General features: G+C 37.2%; 1 protein-coding gene across 1 annotated transcript; it reads right to left on the minus strand.

The window, feature by feature from the left end:
* Nucleotides 1–16,132: 16,132 nt before the first annotated feature.
* Nucleotides 16,133–21,634, minus strand: LOC131910417 (prolactin-3B1-like). The gene is made up of 5 exons (XM_059262345.1): nucleotides 21,604–21,634; nucleotides 20,377–20,534; nucleotides 18,804–18,911; nucleotides 17,405–17,584; nucleotides 16,133–16,321 (listed from the first exon to the last, which is right to left on the minus strand). Exons 1-5 carry the CDS (start codon nucleotides 21,632–21,634, stop codon nucleotides 16,133–16,135), a joined length of 666 nt encoding a protein of 221 aa, XP_059118328.1.
* Between the last annotated feature and the right edge of the window lie 380 nt (nucleotides 21,635–22,014).

The following is a 22,014-nucleotide window of genomic DNA, read 5'->3' on the forward strand; positions in this document are numbered from 1 at the left end:
CACAATTTTAATGTCTTTTCATCAAATTATGCCCAATCCCTTTCATCCAATGTCCTTTCTATTCCAACTATTACTTTTTTCCATAGGCGTGTGCCATGTTAGTTGTCTCAGGAGTTCAGTGAATGCTATTTGTATGTGGCAGGTGAAGAGGATTATCTCCTAGAGCATGGAGAGCATCTCAGGGGCCGCATCATTGAAAAAAAAATGTATTGCCTCTCCCTCAAACAAGTTAATTGCCAATACTGCTTCAGTTCAGTATGGGTTTCATGGCTCTATCCCCTTCCACCTGGATTTATATTGCTTGAATCCATGTAGGTCTTACATATTCAGGCAAACCTGCTGTGAATTCATAGCGCAATGAACCCATCAAGTCCAGGAAATGCTGACTCTCTGCAGTTGTCCATTACCTCTGCCTTGTCAATCACCTGAGCCCCTCTTTCCTTATGATTCCTGAGCTTCGTGTGTAGAGTGTTTGATATAGGTATCATTTAGATCTAAATAATCCTCAGTCTCTTATACTCTGCACATTATTCAATTGTGGTCTATGGTGATATTTTAATTGTACTGAAATGTGATTTTATTTGTATGTTAATAAATAAAGTTCCCTGGGGGTCAGAGCTAATAGCAAGCCATAGCAGAAACTGGCCAGTGGTGGTGCATGCCTTTAATCCCAGCACTTGGGAAGCATAGCTAGGCGGATCTCTGTGTGTTCAAGGATACAGCAGGATGGAGACACATGTCTTTAATCTCAATACCAACCATAGAAGACCTGGAGGTCTGTACAGACAAGCAGTGACAAGGAGGTCATGTGGTTGGGTTTACAACCAATGAGAAGGCAGAATAGAAAGTCTATAAAAAAGACAAACAGACAGGAAGTAGGTCTCTTGCTGAGGAAGATAACAGGGGCAGTGAAGGGTAAGGTTTTTAGCTCTTAGCTGTCCCTCTGACCTCTTGGACTTTCATCTTTGCATTGGTTCTGTGTTTCTCATTTAATAAGATGGTTACATCTACAGTGTTCTCTGTATGAATCAGCATATACTGGGAAAAAATTCTGTGATGAGGGTTGAGGCATACTCTAGTTTGTCATAATAACTGCAATAACTGACACTGCCTTGGTATTTCAAGTAAGCAGTATATTACTATTATATTCTCCTCTAGAATCCACAACATCACCAGCATCAGGTTTTTGTTCTGGCTAATGGAAGCATGAGTTCCATGTTATGGAGAGGCCCAAAATCATACAATAACACTACCTAACACACCTACCACTATTGCAACCATTGATATGATTCATATTTGAGGAATGTTGTTGATGTCTTTGGACTCTGGTAGTATGAATTGAAGCTTCCTATGACATGAAAGCCATCCAGTAAAGATCATCATTATGTGTTGATACAGGATTTATTTCTCCATATTCTATGTATCAACAGTATGGTGTCAGCTAGCCGTCTGATAACACCAAGCTCAAGACTAGATGAGAGACCATGTCTCATGAAAAATTTGGGGGAATGATACATGTAAAGAATACAACTGGTAGAAACATACACACAAACATGAGTACAAACATATACCTACACCAGAAATGTAAAAACAACAAACTGTGAGCCTTTTATTATTAACCAATTCAATGAAGCATATACCCCAATCATTATCCAAATCTTAAATAGTTGAGGGTTTTGTTGTGAGATTCTATTCCTGGGGAGACATGAAAAAAAAATACAAGATCAACAACAAATGCACTATTCAGTCCAGGTTTGGATTCTGTGACAGAGCAAAGAAATCACACCAACAAATTCCAATTGGAAAACCATTCAATTTTTGGGGTCACTTACTGGAATAAGAGCAAAGGCATATTTATATACCAACATATGTGCTCGCTTCGGCAGCACATATACTATATACCAACATATCTTAAAAGACAGCTATAAAACCAATAGCCCACCAAAGTATGGATAGCAGTTCACAAAACCTAGAAATTCGGAACACAACATCAAACTTAGACAAAGCACAACTAATTAGACTCCTCATGAGTCTCAGCCTGTTCCAAGCAGCAACTGGTCTCTGAGGCCTCTGGGCAGTTCACATGGTCTCTCTTTTTTTCTTTTTCCAAGCAGATTAAGCATGTGACCTCTTCCAGATATCAGATGATCTCTGCTTCCTCCATGCAGCAAAGCACGTCAGAGAATGTCTCTCAGCACTCTTACAGGTTATACATGTGTGAGATTAAACAGACCTAATTAATTTAGTCCTATGCAGGTACTTTCTGAATTTATTCAGGTATTTCCCCAGGAGGATAATGAGCTTTCCTGTAGGATAGAATGTTTCATTCCCTTAAAGCCCTGTTGTTTCATCACTCCCCCATCTAACAAGTGACATTCATAAGAAGCTTCCCTCCAAGATGGAAGGCTTAATCTATGATAAAACTGTTGCAACAAAGAGTTCACTTCCTAACTTCTGTGACAGTATACTTATCCTAGACTGGGCCGCAAGGTTTTGATACCACAAATGAGGAGACAAAGATAAAACCAAATCCAATCACAATAAGGTTAGAGAGGATATTTAGAATCCAAAGAGAAAGTGCTCCATCACAAAACCTGTGCTTTCTTGTCCCGTGGCCAACCTCTCCCTAAGCAGATGGCTCAATAAACGATGGAATGTAAACATTCTACAACTGTTACAAAGAGAACAAAATAAATTAAAAATCAAACCTAAAGCATATCTTACAACTGTGAAAATCATGAAATTCAACAATCAGAGTATTCTTTATATGACCACCAGCAAGCCAAGAGGATAGATCTTAGGATAAACTACTTCCCTGTCATCATGAAGGCATACATTTGATATGTAGAACTAAATTACAAACAGATGCTTGGCATGCTGGCACGTATCTGCATCCTAGCCCTACTACGATAGTCACAAGAAGATCTTGGGTAACACTCCAGCTACTTTACCCTAACTTATGAGAGTCAGGCCAATACAAACAACCTTTTAAAAATGAAGTAAAAAAAATTCTTAAAAATGACACAAAGTTTGTACTCTGAACTCTGTCTTTATGCATACACACAACTTTTAAAAAATACACAAAAAGAGATAGAAACACTGGGATAACATCAAAATCAAAGGATCCCCAATGCTTTTAAATTTGTCCATCCATTATGCATTTATATAAATGTGAAAACCTCTCACTCAAATTATAGCACCAGGGAAAAACCGCCAACAGCTACAATTTCCTGTATTCCAAGTACATGGACCAATTCACCATAAGATTTCTTGATGGGTACTTTTAATGAAAAAAGTCCATGGGCAAACTTTATAATTTCCATAAAATCATGGAAAATATTTTCTGGTAGAAGAAAAATGAATTGCATTGTTTTCTTTACAGAAAGACTTGAGAATAGGAGAGAGAAGTAAATTTTTTCCTACAGTTTCCTGCAGGCATCCTACATTTATAAATGTCGATATTACAAGGTATTGATCATATCCAGGCAGGACTGTGAATTGGCTAACCTGCACTTTCTTGTGGATTAAGAGATGTGGGGCCCAGGTTGTTCTATTTGCTACTATAGAGAAGTTATTGGTTGTAGGAAGTTCATATTCCTGTGTTTGCAAAGTTCTTTCCTTACTTAAGGAAAGGAATAGAAATTTCTTATCTCATTTTGGAGGTCAGCTATGGATACCAAATGTTACAGAGCTGAGAAACATTAAAAAAAATTCAATGAAAAGGTAACAATCTGGTGGTCAGAGTGGGAATTACTATCTGTTTTCATAATTTATTTCCCCAACTATAACTAAACCACAGAACAATGTTTAAAGGAGAAGGTCTTGGCTTCTCTGACTATTCACACAGTCAAGATGGACAGGAAAAGGGGGGAAAGGTTAATCAGGGGAGTCACTGGAAGCAAATGGTAAAATACTTGCATTGAAATTCAGCAGGTCATGATGATTCAAACTTATCTCTGCATTATACTGCCCTCTGCACTTTTCCTCTTTGAAAAAAGTACACTGAAAGGAAATGAGGCATGTAGACCTATGATTCATACCATATTTGGGGCTATTTGCTTGAGGGTGAACTGTAAGTGGGGCTAGTATTACTATGAGAAACAGGAATATATCAGAGTTGAATTTGCTGACTCATCCTCGATCCTTTTGAGCTAAACATTTAGACTATAAAGAGTCTATATTTGCCAAACCATCTAATAACCTAAGATAGAACCCATAAGCACCTAGAACCCTTAAGATAGCTAGAAAGGCAATGAGAGTAGCTGAACAGAATAGGGAATTGTTTGCTTGCTCCATTAATGTTCTGGGCAGCACAGATGAATCCATCCAGTGAGCACCATGGAAGATGCCAACATAAGGAAACAATTTCGGGCATAATGAAGGTAATGTATAAAAAACTAAATAGGACCCAATCTCTCACGCAGTCTGATCTATTGTAGGTGAGCACTCAATCCTTGTTAAGTCTTGAGACCTCTTTTTAATTCTACTATACCTTCATACATTTTTGGTTGTTTCTCCTACAGGTTCTCATCTTCAGTGGCAATTTCTATTCTTTGAAGCTGTGTAGTCCACAAATGTTCTGTGATAAAAACTTTTTTCATACATGGCTTATTTAATTGGAAAAGCTTTAGGAAAAAGAAGCAAAACAGACGTTAATGGATTAGAAGAAGGTACTCACCAATGAACGTCACAGTTTCTGACTCTTAGAAATTAATTGAATAGTGGCCCAGTGTAGAGGTTAAATTTATTTCCTACTAGTATTTGAAAAGCTGCCAAAGGAAGGATCCTACTCCAGACAAACGTTTGGTTGCACACAAGATTGAAATGGGTAGAATCTGGTATCAGTTAAGACTGCACTTTGGTTCAATGGTTGAAGAATCTAGGTTTCTAAATAAATCAAATATCCAAGGCAAGGACAGCTTTACATGGTGTCAATACGAACTTTGCAGTCTATAGAGGTTTATTACCAGCAAAGTGCTTTTACTCAGCTACATTGTAAAAGGATCAGCTGGCTCATAATGTACATACACTGTTACTATAGTGGAAATGAGTTAGGGTCACAAGAAATAATATCCTGAAATGATGTCAGTCTAACAATACAGTAGGCCATCTATGCAGTACATTCTAAGACATTGTAAAATATATATTTTTGAGGAGGCCATAGGCATCATCTATGTAATTATTATAGCTTTTTTAAGTGCATATCACATGTCTTTCAAAATTACTTTTAAACAATTGTTCTTCTGCCTACTTGGTACAAGAACAGTATCTACTTTTTGAAAAGTAACTTTTCATAACGTTTGCTGGTTACAGACAGAAATCCATGTTTTGATAAATGTTAATAATTGATTGTTGCTATGACATGCCAGCCCAAAGCTAAAAATGAGTTGGTAGAGGGCTTTTGTCACCACCTGAAACACTAAGGAACTTAAGAGATGACATAGCAGAAAGAATATAGAACTCTGATCAGGAGAAAAATATAAGGAAATAAATGTATTTTCCTACATGACCTGATTCTGAGTCATGATGGAACTGAGATGACTTTTGTGATTTCCAAAATAATTTGAAGTTTGGACATTGTTGGAAAATGCAAAACAATGCATGCAAAAACAGACTGTGTCAAGAGTAAGGAATATTTATCTACTTCTTAAGGGGACATAATCATGGAATTTTTTCCTGGACAAACACATTACAAATCTGACGAATGGATGGTCAGATCTGTAGTCATTTGATGAAGCTACTCACGTTTTTGCGGTTAGGACTGTGTACCAGTGTATGTGCAGGGATACACACAAGGTTGACAATTATCTCAAGGTCTTGAAGTGCCAAGATGTCTATGACAATAGCTGCTGAGGTCACATATGTATCTTCTGTCACTGAGAAGGTCCTTGATAATCCAGACTTTGAAACTTCTATTGAATCTCTACCTTTTTGGTACATTCCTAGTTTTAATTGATATCCTATAAAAAATAAACATTGGTTGTTTGAAAATATTAAATTCAAAATGAGGATTTGTCAATGTTTCATGGACATCTAATGCAGAATTTAGTAATGGTTATTGTGATGTTCATATCAAATATTCTCCACAAATAAGTTTAGTTTATAGTACAAGAATACTTGTACTAGTCAGAATGAGTGGAGATAGCTTAAAATATTACAACTATAGCAAGAGTTTCCCAATAATTAGTAGATCCATTCTGCCAATAAGATGGAAATTTATGAAAACAACCTAGAGGGAATGACCACTTTTTCAAAGTCTTATCATAGACAATATAATTGTTATACAATTGGACTATCATTAAATATATTACACACACACACACACACACACACACACACACACAAAATTACGAAATTTCTCTGTTTTGCTTCTTGCAAGCATTGTAGTATTATCTTCATGGCCACTTATTTTAATTAATTTTTATCACATGCTCCTATACACACACACACACACACACACACACACACACATACACACACACACACACACACACACACACACACACACACACACACATATATATATATATATATATATATATATATATATATATATATAGTCACTTGTTGCTGACACATGTTTTCAATATTGAACATTTGATATTGGATAGCCAGTTAGTGTGCCTTTCCTTAGGGAAGACTATTTATCTGACATTCAGCATGCCTAAGTCACCTGCAGCTCTATCTGTAGCATTGATGCCTTTTAAACATTCTATAGACTGTTAAGATACATGCATGAAGCAGCTATGCATTTCTCTATTAATTTTTTAATCTTGCTCCTCCAAAATGCCATCTTAGACAGATTCTGTAGCTAAAAGTTTTTCTGTTTCCTGCCTGGTCTGCAGTTGGGACAAATCTTTCCCACTAGCATCCCCCAAGTAAACACACACGGGCTTATTTTAATTAAAACTGCTCAGCCATTAGCTCAGGCTTACTACTGCCTACCTCTTGCATTTAAACTCAGCTCATTTCTGTTAATCTATATGTTGCCATGTGTTCTGGGCTTTACATGTGTGACATTACATACTGTTCCCTATATGGCATGCTGGTGTCTTCTGACTCATCCTTCCTATACTACCTGCCTGGCTACTGGCCAATCAGCATTTTATTAAACCAGTGTACAAAAGCATTATCCCAAGGTAAGATTCTGTATATTTTATGGTTCTGTATTAGTATGCATCTAAGAACACCTCATCTCATATTAAAGGTTTTTAACATCCTACTCTCGTGCTCCAATTATTAATGTCACAAATCAGGGAAGGCAAATTTCATCTTGTCTTCTAATGTTTTCTCTCTTCTACTTGTCAATGCTTGTGAAGTTTTCAGGACTCAGTAGTTAAGGATATGTGACAAAAGATGCTATTACCCCCCCACCCACAGTTTGCTCATGTAGACCTCATCTATTTCTCTTTTGCTGAGCAATTTGTGTATCCCTCCTAGGGTCCTCCTTGCTGGCTAGTCTCCCTAGAGGTGTGGGTTACAATCTGGTTATCCTTTGCTTTACATCTAGCATCCACTTATGAGTGAGTGCATACCATTTTTGTCCTTCTGAGTCTTGGTTACCTCATTCAGGATGATATTTTCTAGTTCCATCCATTTTCCTGCATATTTCATGATATCATTGCATTTCACTACTAAGTAGTACTCCATTGTATATGTGTGCCACATTTTCTTTATCTATTCTTCAGTTGAGGGGCATCTAGGTTATTTCCAGATTCTGGCTATTATGAATAATGCTACAATGAACATAGTTGAGCATGTGTCTTTGTGGTACAATTGAGCATTCCTTGGGTATATGCCCAAGAGTGGTACATCTAGGTCTTGAGGTAGATTGATTTCCAATTTTCTGAAAAAACATCATACTGATTTCCAAAGTGGCTATGCAAGCTTGCACTCCCACCAACAGTGGAGCAGTGCTCCTTCCCTTTGCTCTGCATCCTCTCTGACATGAACTGTCATCAGTGTTTTTGATCATAGCCATTCTGAGAAGTGTAAGAGGGTATCTCAGATTTGATTTGCATTTCCTTGGTAACTAAGGATGTTGAGCAATTCCTTAAATGTCTTTCTGCCATTTGAGATTACAAGTGATAAATAAAGTGACTAAAGCTCAAGTTATATTCCTCTGAGAACCAGGGGCTTCTGCTCTCGACACACCAGTGTTGTCCCAGCACTACCAGGGTCCATGTATAAAGAGACAGTTCTTTATCATGAGATATGCCCTGGTTGTTCTTTTCTCCCCAATTACCCCACTGGTTATATATTTTTTAAGCATCTGCTCTGATCCCCTCACCCTGAATGCCCACTACCACAGAAAACATTAGCTCACAATACTCTTTCCTCTAACAGATGCAGGAATATCATGCACCAGTGCACCACAGCAGTAGAGCAGCAGTATTGGATCACTCTCGACCTCTCTAAAAAAAAAAAAAAAACTAAAGCACCACAAACAATACTACAATAAATCATTCAAAGGTATATTGGCTACTTCTTGAGTTGGTTATTTGGCTGCAGTAATAACCTAGTCTCATAAATACAAATGTTGATAAGTACCTTAGCTTCCACATCTCACTCATTTACTAAGGCAAGAGCAACTGGAGATTTACTTGGGTCTGTAAATGAATACACTGCTCACAGGTTTTGTCAAAGCTCCCCAAAATAGCAGTGAATTTTTACCTGTGGAGCTGGCAATAAGTCTATTAAGAAATATGATTTTGAGTTTTATTTATTTGATTTTACGTTTAAGAGCTTTTGCCACATGTGTACTTAAAGCATGAGGAGGTCAGAAGATGGTTTTGGAATCCCTGGGACTGTAATTATGGGAGGTTCTAAGTCACCATTTGTTTCCTGAAAAAAGAAGCTAGTCCCTCTGCAAGAACATGTGGACCTTGCCACTGAGCCATTTCTCATCAAATCCCTCCTTTTGGGGCTTTGGGACCTTTGTAAAAAAGGAAATAGAAAGCCTGTAAGAACCAGTGTCAATCAAAACCACCAGGGAAAGAAGGCCTTCAAGACACAACAGGGCAGATGCACATATTAACTCACAGAGATGTGGCGGTATGCAGAGTTCTAAGCCCTATGGGCTCTCACAACTAAGAGGGGAAGTGGACACAGCCCCCATTCCTAACCCAGAAACTATTTTTAATTAATAACTGTTTGCAAAGGAAAATTAGTTTTCTCCAATGGAGTCTCACTGGGTTTACAAACCACATTCAAGGTAGGTCACATGCCCAGCAGTAGATAGAAAACACAAGCTGAACTCAATGGTATTTTTGGAGGGATTTTAATCTCATAATGCTTTGTTTTTGTTTGGGCTTTTTTTTTAGTTCCTTATTTGTTTTCTAATGTTAGAATTACAGAAATGCGGTGCATTTTTGTGAGTGGGGACATGAAGAGGATCTGAAAGACTTGGGGAAGGGAAACAGTGATCAGAATACATAATATGAAAAATCTATTTTCGATAAAAATATAACTATTTTTTAATCTGATTTAATTCTTAACTGCTTGTACCACATTCTTGTTTAGCACTTCCATCACGAAGCATGAACAATCAACAATTAAGTAGGACACTCAGTGATAGTTCTCCCCAGCAGACTTAGAAGCACCTTCCAGGGATACAAGAGCTAGAGCACAGAGGGAACACTTCTAGCTCACTCTTATACTTATATCCCCAAGTACTGCAAACAGTATATACAGCATCTTAAGCAATAGGGTCTTACCATACAGTTCTGGAAGATAATCAACAGTAATGAAAATAGTCTTTATTGTTTTAGGAATTTTTAGGGCAGTGATTCTCAACCTATGGGTCATAAACCCTGTGTGGGTTAAACAACTCTTTCCCAGGGGTTGCATATCAGATATCTTGCATATCATATATTTACATTACAATTCATAACAATAACAAATTTACATTCATTAATTAGCAATAAAACTAATTTTATGGTTGGGGGTCACCACAACATGAGGAACTGTATTAAAGAATCACCACACTAGGAAGTTTGAAAACCATTGTACCACAGAGTAAATATTTTATTTTGACTAGTCAAAGGAAATAAACTTCTGTATGCTAGTGAGACTGGATATTTAAAACTATGAATGCATGTATTATTGTACAGCACTCACCTTAAATACAGAAAAAAGTGGTGATTTTTTGTTCTCTCAGTATTTTTAGAGTATGTGTTTTTTTTGTGCTTTATTCTATTTAGGAAGGGAAAATCAAGAGAACAGGAATAGAAGGGAAGAGTATTGGAGTATAGAGACATAGATTGCTTCTCCAATGGGAAGGAAAAGTAGGCAGTATTTGTTTCATTTCTCCTTTTGAATTTTGTATTGTTATCCTTGCTTAAAAATTACATCTACAAAATGTATTGCTAATGGGGTCATATATCTATCCATTCAATTTCACCCTAAGAAATCAAATCTTTTCCAATCCTTTTAGCTCTCAAAGTGTGGTAGGAGAACTTTGAGTCAAAACATGTTAATAATCTCCTGTCACCCTGCCTCCATCCCTACTCCAGGAAATTGTGAACAAGTCCATCAGACAAAAGTAGGTTTTTCTCACTTGTTTTCACAAAACAACTGAAGTAATGCACAAGCTAGTTGTGCTGGGACCATATCAGGTATGGTAATCTCAGATACAACAGAAGGGAAGAAGAAACAGGGGAGTCAATCTCTTCATATAGCTGCTGATTTACACTCTAAGACAAAGGCTTCATCACATGATAGCAGATTTATCAATTGCCAATGCAGAGTACCATCTTTTACCAGGATAATTTCATTGGCATTATTCTTAATATTATCCAGAATGCTTTAATCTGGATTGGACATTCCTGATTGAATATACTTTAATATGCATGTGAAGACTTGAAGATACGGTAGTGTTTATGTTATAATGCTAAGCATTGCTCCTCTGGCGGCATTTTGTCACTGTTTGTGCAGTCCTCCTTGACTACTCTCCTTGTCTTCTACCTCAAGTGAAACACAGGTGAAAGGAGGTCTCTTCTCTACACTTTACATTACTCTTGATGTTGACTTGTGCTATGATGAGGATTGCAACCCTCAGCATCTACAATGTAAAATTCTCATGATCTCTTATCTCCCTGCCTCTGTAACAACCTGAATATGATTTACTCAAAACTTCTTGTGTGTATATATCACATATATCATCTATTTCCCTGTCATATTTATTATTAGAACCAGAAACCTATACATATACTATTCTCATAATTAATGGTGTGAGTACAATAATGGCAAATGAAGGAAGAAGAAGTAGAGGAAGAGGTCAGCATTTGCTCAGATCTACTTATCTAGAATCCTCAAAAGCAGTCCATTGGCACCAATTCATTTAATCCTCATAAAAGTTCCCTAATACATGGTTTTTATAGGACCATAAAAATTGAGGCTCCAGTTCTTTATAGAGCTTACATAGAGATTGTATCACATGAATCCTAAGTAGAATATGAATCTGAGATTTAGTCACCTCAGAGCTTCTTTCCTAATCCCTTAGGAGAAATGATTCAGATTTTGCTATCAGCACCTAGCCTGCATTTTTTTCCTCCACCAGCTATACATGTTTCCTGGTTATAAAATCACTAGTGGCCAAGTTAAATTTCCTCTGAGAACCAGATACCTCCATTGTATATACTCGAGTGTTGACCCAAAACACCCAGTGTCCATATATCAAGGGTTATTTGTTTATAAGATATGCGCTGGCTAGAATCTCCTTTCTTCTACCATCTTCTGTCATTTGTGACATCACTGTCAGCTTCTGTTCTGCTGATGTCCTTGCCTTGAACCCACAAATCCACCCCCAAAGTTGTCACAGTATGCTTTCCATCAACCCACACAAGCATCTCATGCAGTAGGACCCTTCAGTAGTCGAGTGGCAACAGCATTGACCCTTTCCTGGGGTCTCTAACAATTCTCTTTTTCTTCTATATTATAGATGGAGAATGGATCACAAAGTCACATACAACAGTAGATACTCAGCAGAGAAATGTGTAACATTTCTTTTTAATCCTAAAGTAAATTTGCATGTTGGTCAAAATCTGAAAGTGACAGACATTCTTTACCTGGACCTAGGAGAGTACTATCCTCCAACAAATTAACTAATATTCTACTTGATAAATCTGAAAGGAAATGATTGGTTTAAGGTGGCTCAGTTTGTTGACTACTACTGAGCAATCCTAGATGTGGACTAATATTACTTCTTCTTTCTGCTCCTTCTGAGACAGTGGATTTGTAGGCTTTTTTCATATCATTCATAATGTGTTTTTCAGGTATTTATAGCCAATAGACAATGAAGGATGACCAAATAAACATCCTCAATAATATGAAACAAATGTAGTATAATAAAGAGAAATATAGCGAGTAGAACAGAAGGAAGAACTGCTGTGGGATGGTCTTTCTGTGTACTGTGAATATATGTTGCTATCATTGCTTAATAAAGAAGCTGCTTTGATCTGTGGCAAGACAATACAGCCAGGCAAGAAATCGAAGAAAGATACAGGAAGAAGGAAGTCAGGGTGGGGAGATGCTGCAAGCCACCTCCTGAGAAGCAAGATGTAATGGAACTCAGGTAAAGTCACAAGAAACATGTTGATACATAGATTAATGGAAATGGGTTCATTTAAGATGAAGGAGCTAGTTAGTATAAGCCTGGGCCATAGAACAAACAGCTTGTAATTAATATAAGCCTCTCTGCATTTATTTGGGTCTGAAGGGCTGCAGGACACAGGAAAACTTCTGTCTATAAAGAACAGTGAATAAGGAATGAATAAAAGAGAGATTATGAAGGATAAAATAAGAAAACTTACATTTAATTCTGCGTGTGTGTAAGAGAGAGAGAGAGAGAGAGAGAGAGAGAGAGAGAGAGAGAATTTGTGTGCATTTACAATCTTGTATTCACATGTCTTTGTACATGAGCATACACTGGTGTGCACGTACATGTGGAGGTCATTGTTGCCAGGTGTCTCTCTCTCCTGCAATCTACTTTAGTCTTGAGACCAATTATGAAACAATCTGACTCATTGCTTTACTAGCTCTGTGGTTACAGGTCACAACTTCCTTGCCCAGCTTGTTATGTTGAGTGTTAGATAACCTCCAAAATCGGGACTTCATGTCTGCAACACAAATCGCTTAATGACTGAGCCATCTACCCCATTCCAAATATTTAGAACTTAAAAGTAAATTTTATCTAATAAATATTCTTGGTTCCCCTTCTGTTTCTTTCCTGAAAGTCATTTGTATTAAAAGTACCTCTGACCTTCTCTATTGAATTTCTCAACTAAGAAAAAAGTACATTCTGACTTCTCTGCAGGAGGTCAGAGTTCACAAAAATGCTTGAGATTGTAAAAGCAAATAACAAACAAACAGAAAGGCCTTCTTTTTTAAAATTTATTTTATTTAATTTAATTTTACATATCAGCCACAGATTCCCCTGTCCTCCCTCCTCCCAACTCCCATCCTTCCTCCAAATCTTCCCCCCATTCCCACCTCCTTCAAGGCATGGTCTCCCCTGAGGATTCAGCTAGGCCTGGTAGATTCAGTTGAGGCAGGTCCTGTCCTTTCCTCCCTACACCAAGGCTGAGCAAAATGTCTCATCATAGGACCTAGGTTCCAGAAAGGCCAGCTCATGCACTAAGAACAGGACCTGGTCCCACTGCCTGGGGGCCTCCTAAATAATTCAAGCTAATCAACTGTTTCACTTATCCAGAGGGCCTGATCCAGTTCAATGGGGGCTCCTTAGCTATTGGTTCATAGTTCATTTGTTTCCACTAGTTTGGCTTTTTGTCCCTGTGCTTTTTTCCAATCATGGTCTCAATATCTCTTGCTCATATAATCCTTCCTCTCTCTTGCCAATTGGACTCCTGGAGCTCCACCTGGGGCTTGGCCCTGGATCTCTGCATCTGCTTCCATCAGTCACTGGATGAGAGAGTTCTATCATGACAGGTAGGATGTTCAGCAAGCAAATGGATGGAATTTTTCACACACTCAGGATTCCAAAATACCACAAATCCAGAAGCTTCACCCCACTCACGTCCAGGAAAAACAATGACATCATGAGGTTTGCAGGCAAATGGATGGATCTAGAAAAAATCATCCTGAGTGAGGTAACCCAGACTCAGAAAGACAAACACGATATGTACTCACTCATAGAAGGATACTAGATGTGGAACAAGGATGACTGGACTGCTACTCACATCACCAGGGAGGCTACCTGGAAAACAGGACCCCAAGAAAGACCCGGGGATCGCCCAATGTCAGAGAAATTGAATGAGATCTACATGAACAGCCTGGACATGAGTGGGGGTAGTAAAGGGCGAGGGTCGAGGGGAAAAGAGCTTGGAGGAGTGGGAGATGCCAGCTGGATCAACAACAGAGAGGGAGAACAAGGAATAGGAGATCATGGTAAATGAAGACCACATGAGAATAGGAAGAAGCAAAGTGCTAGAGAGGCCCACAGAAATCCACAAAGATACCCCCACAACAGACTGCTGGCAATGGTCGAGATACAGCCCGAACTGACCTACTCTGTTGATGGGATGGCCAAACACCCTAATTGGCATGCTAGAAACCTCATCCAACTACTGAGGGATCTAGATGCAGAGATCCATGTCTAGGCCCCGGGTGGATCTCTGGGAGTCCAATTAGCGAGAATGAGGAGGGTTTATATGAGCGAGAATTGTTGAGACCAAGGTTGGATAAAGCACAAGGACAAATAGCCAAACGAATGGAAACACATGAACTATGAACCAATGGCTGAGGGTTCACCAACTGGATCAGGCCCTCTGAATGGGTGAGACAGTTGATTGGCTTGATCTGTTTGGGAGGCATCCAGGCAGTGGCACCGGGTCCTGTGCTCATTGCACGAGTCGGCTGTTTGAAACCTGGGGCCTATGTAGGATCGCTTGGCTCGGCCTAGGAGGAGGGGACTGGACCTACCTGGACTGAGTCTACCAGGTTGATCTCAGTCCATGGGGGAGGCTTTGCCCTGGAGGAGGTGGGAATGGGGAGTGGGCTGGGGAGAAGGTGAGGGTGGCAGGAGGCAGGAGAACAGGGGAATCCGTGGCTGATATGTAGAACTGAATTGTATTGCAAAATAAAAATAAAAAAAATTAAAAAAAATATTTTCAGAGTATCTCCTACATTGACTGATACAGACCCGAATGACTAAGAATTCAAATATTAAAGAACAGATTCCAATCTTTGACAGCTAACATAGGATTTTTAGTCATATTCAGGCAACAGTAATGAAAGCCCTGCTTTGTTAAAAAAAAAAAAAAGAAAAATTGGGAATATCTATGTACTCAAACAGTTAAATAAAAAAAAAAAAAGGCCTCAATCTTACAAAAAGACTATGGGCAACTAAGTAATGCTAAGGGTCAGAAAAATGTTTAACACTGGAAACATGAACTCAAGTAACACTATACAGACTGAGTAGGTCATATTTAGGAAAGTGTGTGTGTGTGTGTGTGTGTGTGTGTGTGTGTGTGTGTGTAACTGTAATAACAATTAATGAAGGAAAGAGGCAACAAATTTGAAAGAAAGAATGAAGGGAATAAACAGGACTTGGAGAGAGGAAAAAGAAGGGAGAAATGTTATAATATATTATAATCTCAATATATTTGTGTATATTATATATATATATGTGTGTGTGTGTGTGTGTGTGTGTGTGTGTGTGTGTAATGTGTTTTGTGTTTAATGTTAGTATAAAAATTATACTGTCAGTGATGAGACTTTGAGAAAGTGGCCGTTCCCTCTAGGTTGTTTTCATAAACTTCCAATTTCTTGGCAGAATGGATCTACTTATTACTGGGAAACTCTTGCTCTGGTTCTAATATGTTAAATCAACTTCACTTTTTCTGACTAACGTAAATACTCTCTTGACTTCTATAAACTAAACTTGTGAAAAATATTGGATATGAATATCATAATATCATTACTAAATTCTGCATCAAATTCCCATAGAACATCAACAAATCCTCATTTTGAATTCAACATTTCCAAAGAACCAATGTTTATTTTTTAATAACACACCAATTAAACCTAGGAATACACCACATGTAGACGCAGTGGTGCTTTGAAGGTCTGGATTATCAAGGACCTTCTCAGTGGCAAAGGGCAGGATATGAGCTCAGCAGTTGTTGTCATGAACATCTCGGCACTTCAAGACCTTGAGATAATTGTCAACCTTGTGTGTATCCCTGCGCACACAGCGGCCCAGGGTATACAAAGCAATATTACGAGTGTCTTCATGAGATGACTGCAAATCTGACCATCCAGACCAGAAAGTATAATAATTTTCAACAGCTCCAGGCTGAACCTAAACATGGAAAGGAAAGGAATTATTTACACTGTTAGTATTACTTGGAAGTAATATCTTCTTGTAAATGAGTATATATATGCACGTATATATACGGTACACGTTCATGCACCAGAATTTATTCAGCAGCATTTGTAGATCAGAAAGGGTGTTATTTAAACTTCCACAGTTGATTTCTGAATTTCTCTATTTATTTTTTTGAGGCAACTTCTCTTATTTTAGCAGACACTCACCAGGAATGTCTGTGTTTCTGTCTGCCTAATGTTTGGATACTACAGAATATTCACTACATCTCTTTACTTTCATGTGAATTCTAGGATCAAATTCCTGGCTGCCAAAGAAGGCATTTATAGCCTGATTCTATCCTGAGCCTTATTCTATAAAACTAATAAAGATTAAGTTATACTAGAAGGAAATGTATTAGTTTTGTCATATATTATCTTGAAGGCATTAGGCCTTTTAAAGTAAATATCATTTGGGAATGCATATTTTCTGATTTGTCATTGGACCCAGAAGAGGTTTATCCATATAGAAGTAGACTGAGTAATAAACTGAAAGATAATTTTCCATGGTATACGTGCAATTGGCCAACGTAAAGGCTGATGTTTTCTCAGCTTATTATCTGAGGCAGCATTCATACATGTGGGTTTGAGGAGAATGTTCCTTTAATCTTCTGTCTTTAAAGTCATTCTATTCTTTATATAATGTATTCTTCCAAATTCAAGAACATATCAAACATTTCCAAAATGTGTTAAGGTTGAGTTCCAAGACTGTTATCACATTTTCTGAATTAGTCAGGAATATCCATACCACCTATAAAAGCTACTTTCTGAATTACTCTGAGAAGCAGCTACTTTTTATTGAGAGTACTGGTGTGGGTGGTTCTCAGTAAAGAACCTGAAGAAGATAGGTTTTACAGATGCCCTCTTCTTATTGGCAAGGCTGTGAATGAGTTGGAATATATATATATATATATATTTCACTGTCAGAAATGAAGTATTGAAAAAATCCATTTCCCATTAAACAAATCACCTCTTCCATATGGGAGATAAGCAAAGGAATATGAAGAGTGAATGGGCTTACCCTACTGAGTATGGTCTTCAGTCCCTCCAGGAGGCCTAGAATTCTTTCTTCCAACTCTTTTGTCTTTGACACCATAACATCAGACACATCTGGAAGAGTAGCCATGGCTGCCACCATGTACTTCAGAGGCTCTTCCCAGGCTTGTAAAACATTGATGGTCACTTTCAGAAGATCTTCTGACTAAACAATCATGAAGAACATCTCATTAAAATAATTGAAACACAACAGGTTAATACAAGTGATGGGTGGATAAAAGGTCATGAACTCCAGTATTAATTTAATATTAGTAGAAGTATAGAAAACATTCTTAGCACATGATCTGCAATATAGGAATAACAATATTCTATCACAGAATTACTATTTTTTCTCAAATAGAATTGATTTTCTTTCACAATGATTTCAGGTGCATGTCAAACAGCTCATGTTTTGTTTTTGCTGTACGTTCTACCATCTGTAGTCCTGGTGAGCCCCAGTTCCTTATGGTCCTAATAATACCACGTACAAGAGAACTTTTGAAAGGATTAAAAGATTCACTGACAAAGGACTGCTTTGGGGTCTCAACGTAAGTAGATCTGAGGAAATGCTGACCTCTTTCTATACCTTCTCACTATTAACTCACATTTTATTTATGAGAAGAGTTTGTGTGTAGGTTACTCATCCTAGTAATAAACATGAAGGGGAAATAGATAATATGTGTGAGATGTGTACACATAAGGAATTTTTTATAAATCATATTTAGAATTTTTATGACAGCGACTGAGATGGAAGATGTTAAAACAGTTATAAATCATATGTTCTGAGATAATCAGTGTTCATCATAACATAGTTTATCATTGAGAATAAGATAACATGTTCAGAGGAACCTCCTTTTAACCTAATTTTTACTTGAAACATAAGAGAAGGCTGAATAATTGTGGAGGAAGTTTACATAAATTATAAAACAAATGGAAGTAGGACCAAGAGAAACTTTAAAAATAAAAAAACACAAAAACAAATGAATCATTGGTCCTTAAGTAATATTCCTCCAGAGGAGAGTTTAGTATTATACCATAAACACTACTATATCTGTAACCCTTCAACACACATGTAAATGTAGAGTCAACTGGGGATGTTCAACTCATATTAAAGTTTCCCAGATAATATTAAAGATAACCCCACAGACAATGTGCTGTTAAAACATGGTGCTCTGGATGATCAATTTATTAACCTATTATCATGTGAAGAGGCTTTTATCTTAGAAATTATCAACCATATGGTGTCATTGTCTGCTTGATCCTTCTTCTTCCCTTCTCTTGACTCTGAGATTACCACACGCACTATGGCCCCAGTAACCACACACAGCAGAGCTACCCTGTATATTACATCAATTGTTTTTGTCAGAATCAGGGAGGAAACCTACTTTTGTTTGGTGGACTTGCTCACTGTTTTCTGGAGTAGGGATAGCAGCAGTGTGGCAGGTGCCCAACATCAGACTCTGTTTCCAAATGTTCCTGCCAAACTTCATATTCTAGAAGAAATAGAAAGGTCTGATTTCTTAGCATTAAACATTGAACAAATATATTCATAACCACATCAGTAACTAATTTCATAGATGTATTATTATTAGCAAATGATAAATATAGAGAAATTGAAACAGAAATGAAGTGAAAATGGTCTGCCTACAATTTCTGTCTGTCGGAAAAAACAATCTAACTTTTTACCCTCCAATATTCTTCCCCTATTTACTATTCTCTTGTCATTTTGTCTTTCCTAAATGGTATTGTTTAGAAAGAAATCACTGAGAAATACACACACTGTAAAAACACATAAGGTTCAAGCATCACTTTTTCTATTTATGGAGGTAAAGGTCATACATTTATGACACATGCATGTTCATTGTTATGGTCCCATTGATACTCAGTAGCCTATTTCCTTTAGGCATATTTTGTAAAATAAGTATTTACTTTAAGTACCCAGTCACATGATAAAGGCAGTATGAAATCCTATTCATGATGTCAAAATAAATCATAAATTCTAGGCATATTCAAGAAAATATTCACCAGTGAGTGAATAAAGAATTAAAACATTATTTTATATCTATTACCTATACATATATAATATAAATAGAATACATAATATAAATATAATAAACAATATAAATATAAATAGAATCTTCAATTGACTGACATACATACTTAAGGAATTTATTATCAAAAGCATATATTTTTAATACTGACAATTAGTAAATATGTAAAAGTTTAATGGATTTATAGGAATATTATACAGTTGAAAAACTACGGATATAGGTTTTTTTAATGAAAGAAAGACTAATGAGTAAAAATAGCAAGGGAAAGTCATATTCACCACAATTCTGTAATGTATGCTCCATATTCTAATTTTGCACTGAATTCTTTTTTTTCTACAACTGATTCCCTGTACGGGGTAGCTACAACTCCCCCTGACAAAATCGAGTATGGTTATTAGGAATTGAGACCATATTTCTTTTGAAAACAAGACTGTACTTTTCAAAGAGACACTCACCCCTGAAAATTTGAAAACAATAATTTTAAGGATGTTAGAATTATGAGTTGCGATTTCTTTCTGCTTAATAAGATTTTGTGTAGTTTAGTTTTAATCTACTCCCACAATTCATTACTAGACATTTCTCTTCCACTAGATATCTACAGAGTGCTAAGTGAAAATGCCACATAGAAAGAACTCCTTCTCAAAGGACAAGAGTTCACAGTGCCCTGATCCATGTATTTTGGACTTTATATCTTAACAAGTTGCTTAAAAAAACTCTGTTAAAAGTTGTACAGTTACTATATCTTTTACAGATTTAAGTTTTCATGAAGCATCCCATTGTTCCTTGCCCATGATTCAGTGTCTATATTTCACCATTAAAAGTATTGTTTGAAATTTGATTCATAATAGGTTATTGTTTAATTAGTTGGGTTTTCTGATTGTCCATTCAGAGACTATTCAGTACTTACAATGTCAGTGAAGACTTTTGAGGCAAGACCGTGGGTGTAGTGTGACAATTCAACCACACGTTGGTATAGGTTTCCAGTGGACAAACGGGGACTTGGTGAGGAGATCACATGCTCCCAAAGGAGCAGATTTGATATGGCCAGCAAAAGCAGTGTCCCAGCTATAAAGAGAAATGAAACTGAGATGACCCATTCAAATGAGGGTACATTAGTGATGCTATATAGAGTATACTGTTTGTTCTGAGGTCCCTGTGCTACAATAATTGGTTATGAAAACATGGAACTGGAATAAATTGTCCAATGTGAAAACATTGGTGAATAGTGATGTTTCTCAAAACCATAGCTTGTAAGGTAGGAGAATTACCTCGGCTTTGGCTTGCCCCTGTAGAGTTTCAAAAATTTGCAAACATTTTGAGATAAAATTCGTTCTGAGACAGAGTCTTTAAGCCATTCTCTTCAGATTTTAATGTTTGGTAATTTGTATTTGTTTTCCATCTCATTAAGGTTAAATAGTTTACTAATTTATTTTCATGCAAATATCACTGGAAAATTAAGACGACTTTTTAAAATAAACTTGCTTTTCCATTCATCATTTATTTGCATGCAACAAATCGGTAAAGTCACAAACTTACTCTCCTTGTTTAAGTAAGGTTCCAAAATCTAACTCTTTCTCAGGTGGATTTATTTGAGGAGAAAAGCATCCTAATCCTGGCAACCCATTATTTACTTCCTCCTCTGTGACTGATACCATTATGCCATTGAGTCCTAAGTTCTCAAAAAAGTTCTACTTCTCAATTTCAGGTCATTTGCTTATTTTTGTTGTACTATTTCTTTATTTTAGAAAGTGGCCTGTGCAAGGGAAGACGGTTAGAAGCAGGTGTTCATTAGAAACCTGTAACACCGTTCCCTGATACCCTTATGTCAAAATCAAAAATAAAAATAAACAAAGTTAAAGTAATATATAATGTCCATGGACGTTATTTGGCATGTGTCTTCACAGAAGAAGGTAGGAGAATTCCCCTAGAGAGCCACTGATCTCCAGGTTAATTTAGCAACTGGTTTCAGGAAAGTAACTCTCAGCACACTGGTGACTTGACTTCAGGTTATAAAATGCAACAGTTCCCTAAATATTACAGCACCGATAGCTCCAAAGAACGTATTCTATCCAAACTCATCTTCATGAAATAATACACTAATAACGTAGAGGAGAATGGATGAAGTGCTACTTACAGAAGGACAGTTGAGTCAATGACAGCTGCATCTCTGAGAAGATGTACTGCGAGATGGACTCCAACACAAGAAAGCTGCTGCACCTGAGTCTGTCTTCTCTCAACTCATCACCTCCTATATATACTAATAGAATACACTAACCCATGACCATTTAAGTCTAGGAGCAGAAGGAAGCAATGCCTTTGGTCTAGGTAAAAGTTGCAAGATTCTATCCATTCAGGAAGTATTGAAATAATCCTCACTCTTGCCACAGTTCTGTCTCTGTATGCATTAATTTTGCCTTTTGCAACAAGGTCCAGGGTTCAAATATTTTGGAAATCACAAATGTCATCTAAGTTCCTTAATGACTCAGAATCATGTCATGGAGAAAAACGTATGTATTTCCTCATGATTTTTCTCTAGACCAGAGTT

The sequence above is a fragment of the Peromyscus eremicus genome, chromosome 5 (genome assembly GCF_949786415.1).
Source record: "Peromyscus eremicus chromosome 5, PerEre_H2_v1, whole genome shotgun sequence".
Taxonomy (NCBI): Eukaryota; Metazoa; Chordata; class Mammalia; order Rodentia; family Cricetidae; genus Peromyscus; species Peromyscus eremicus.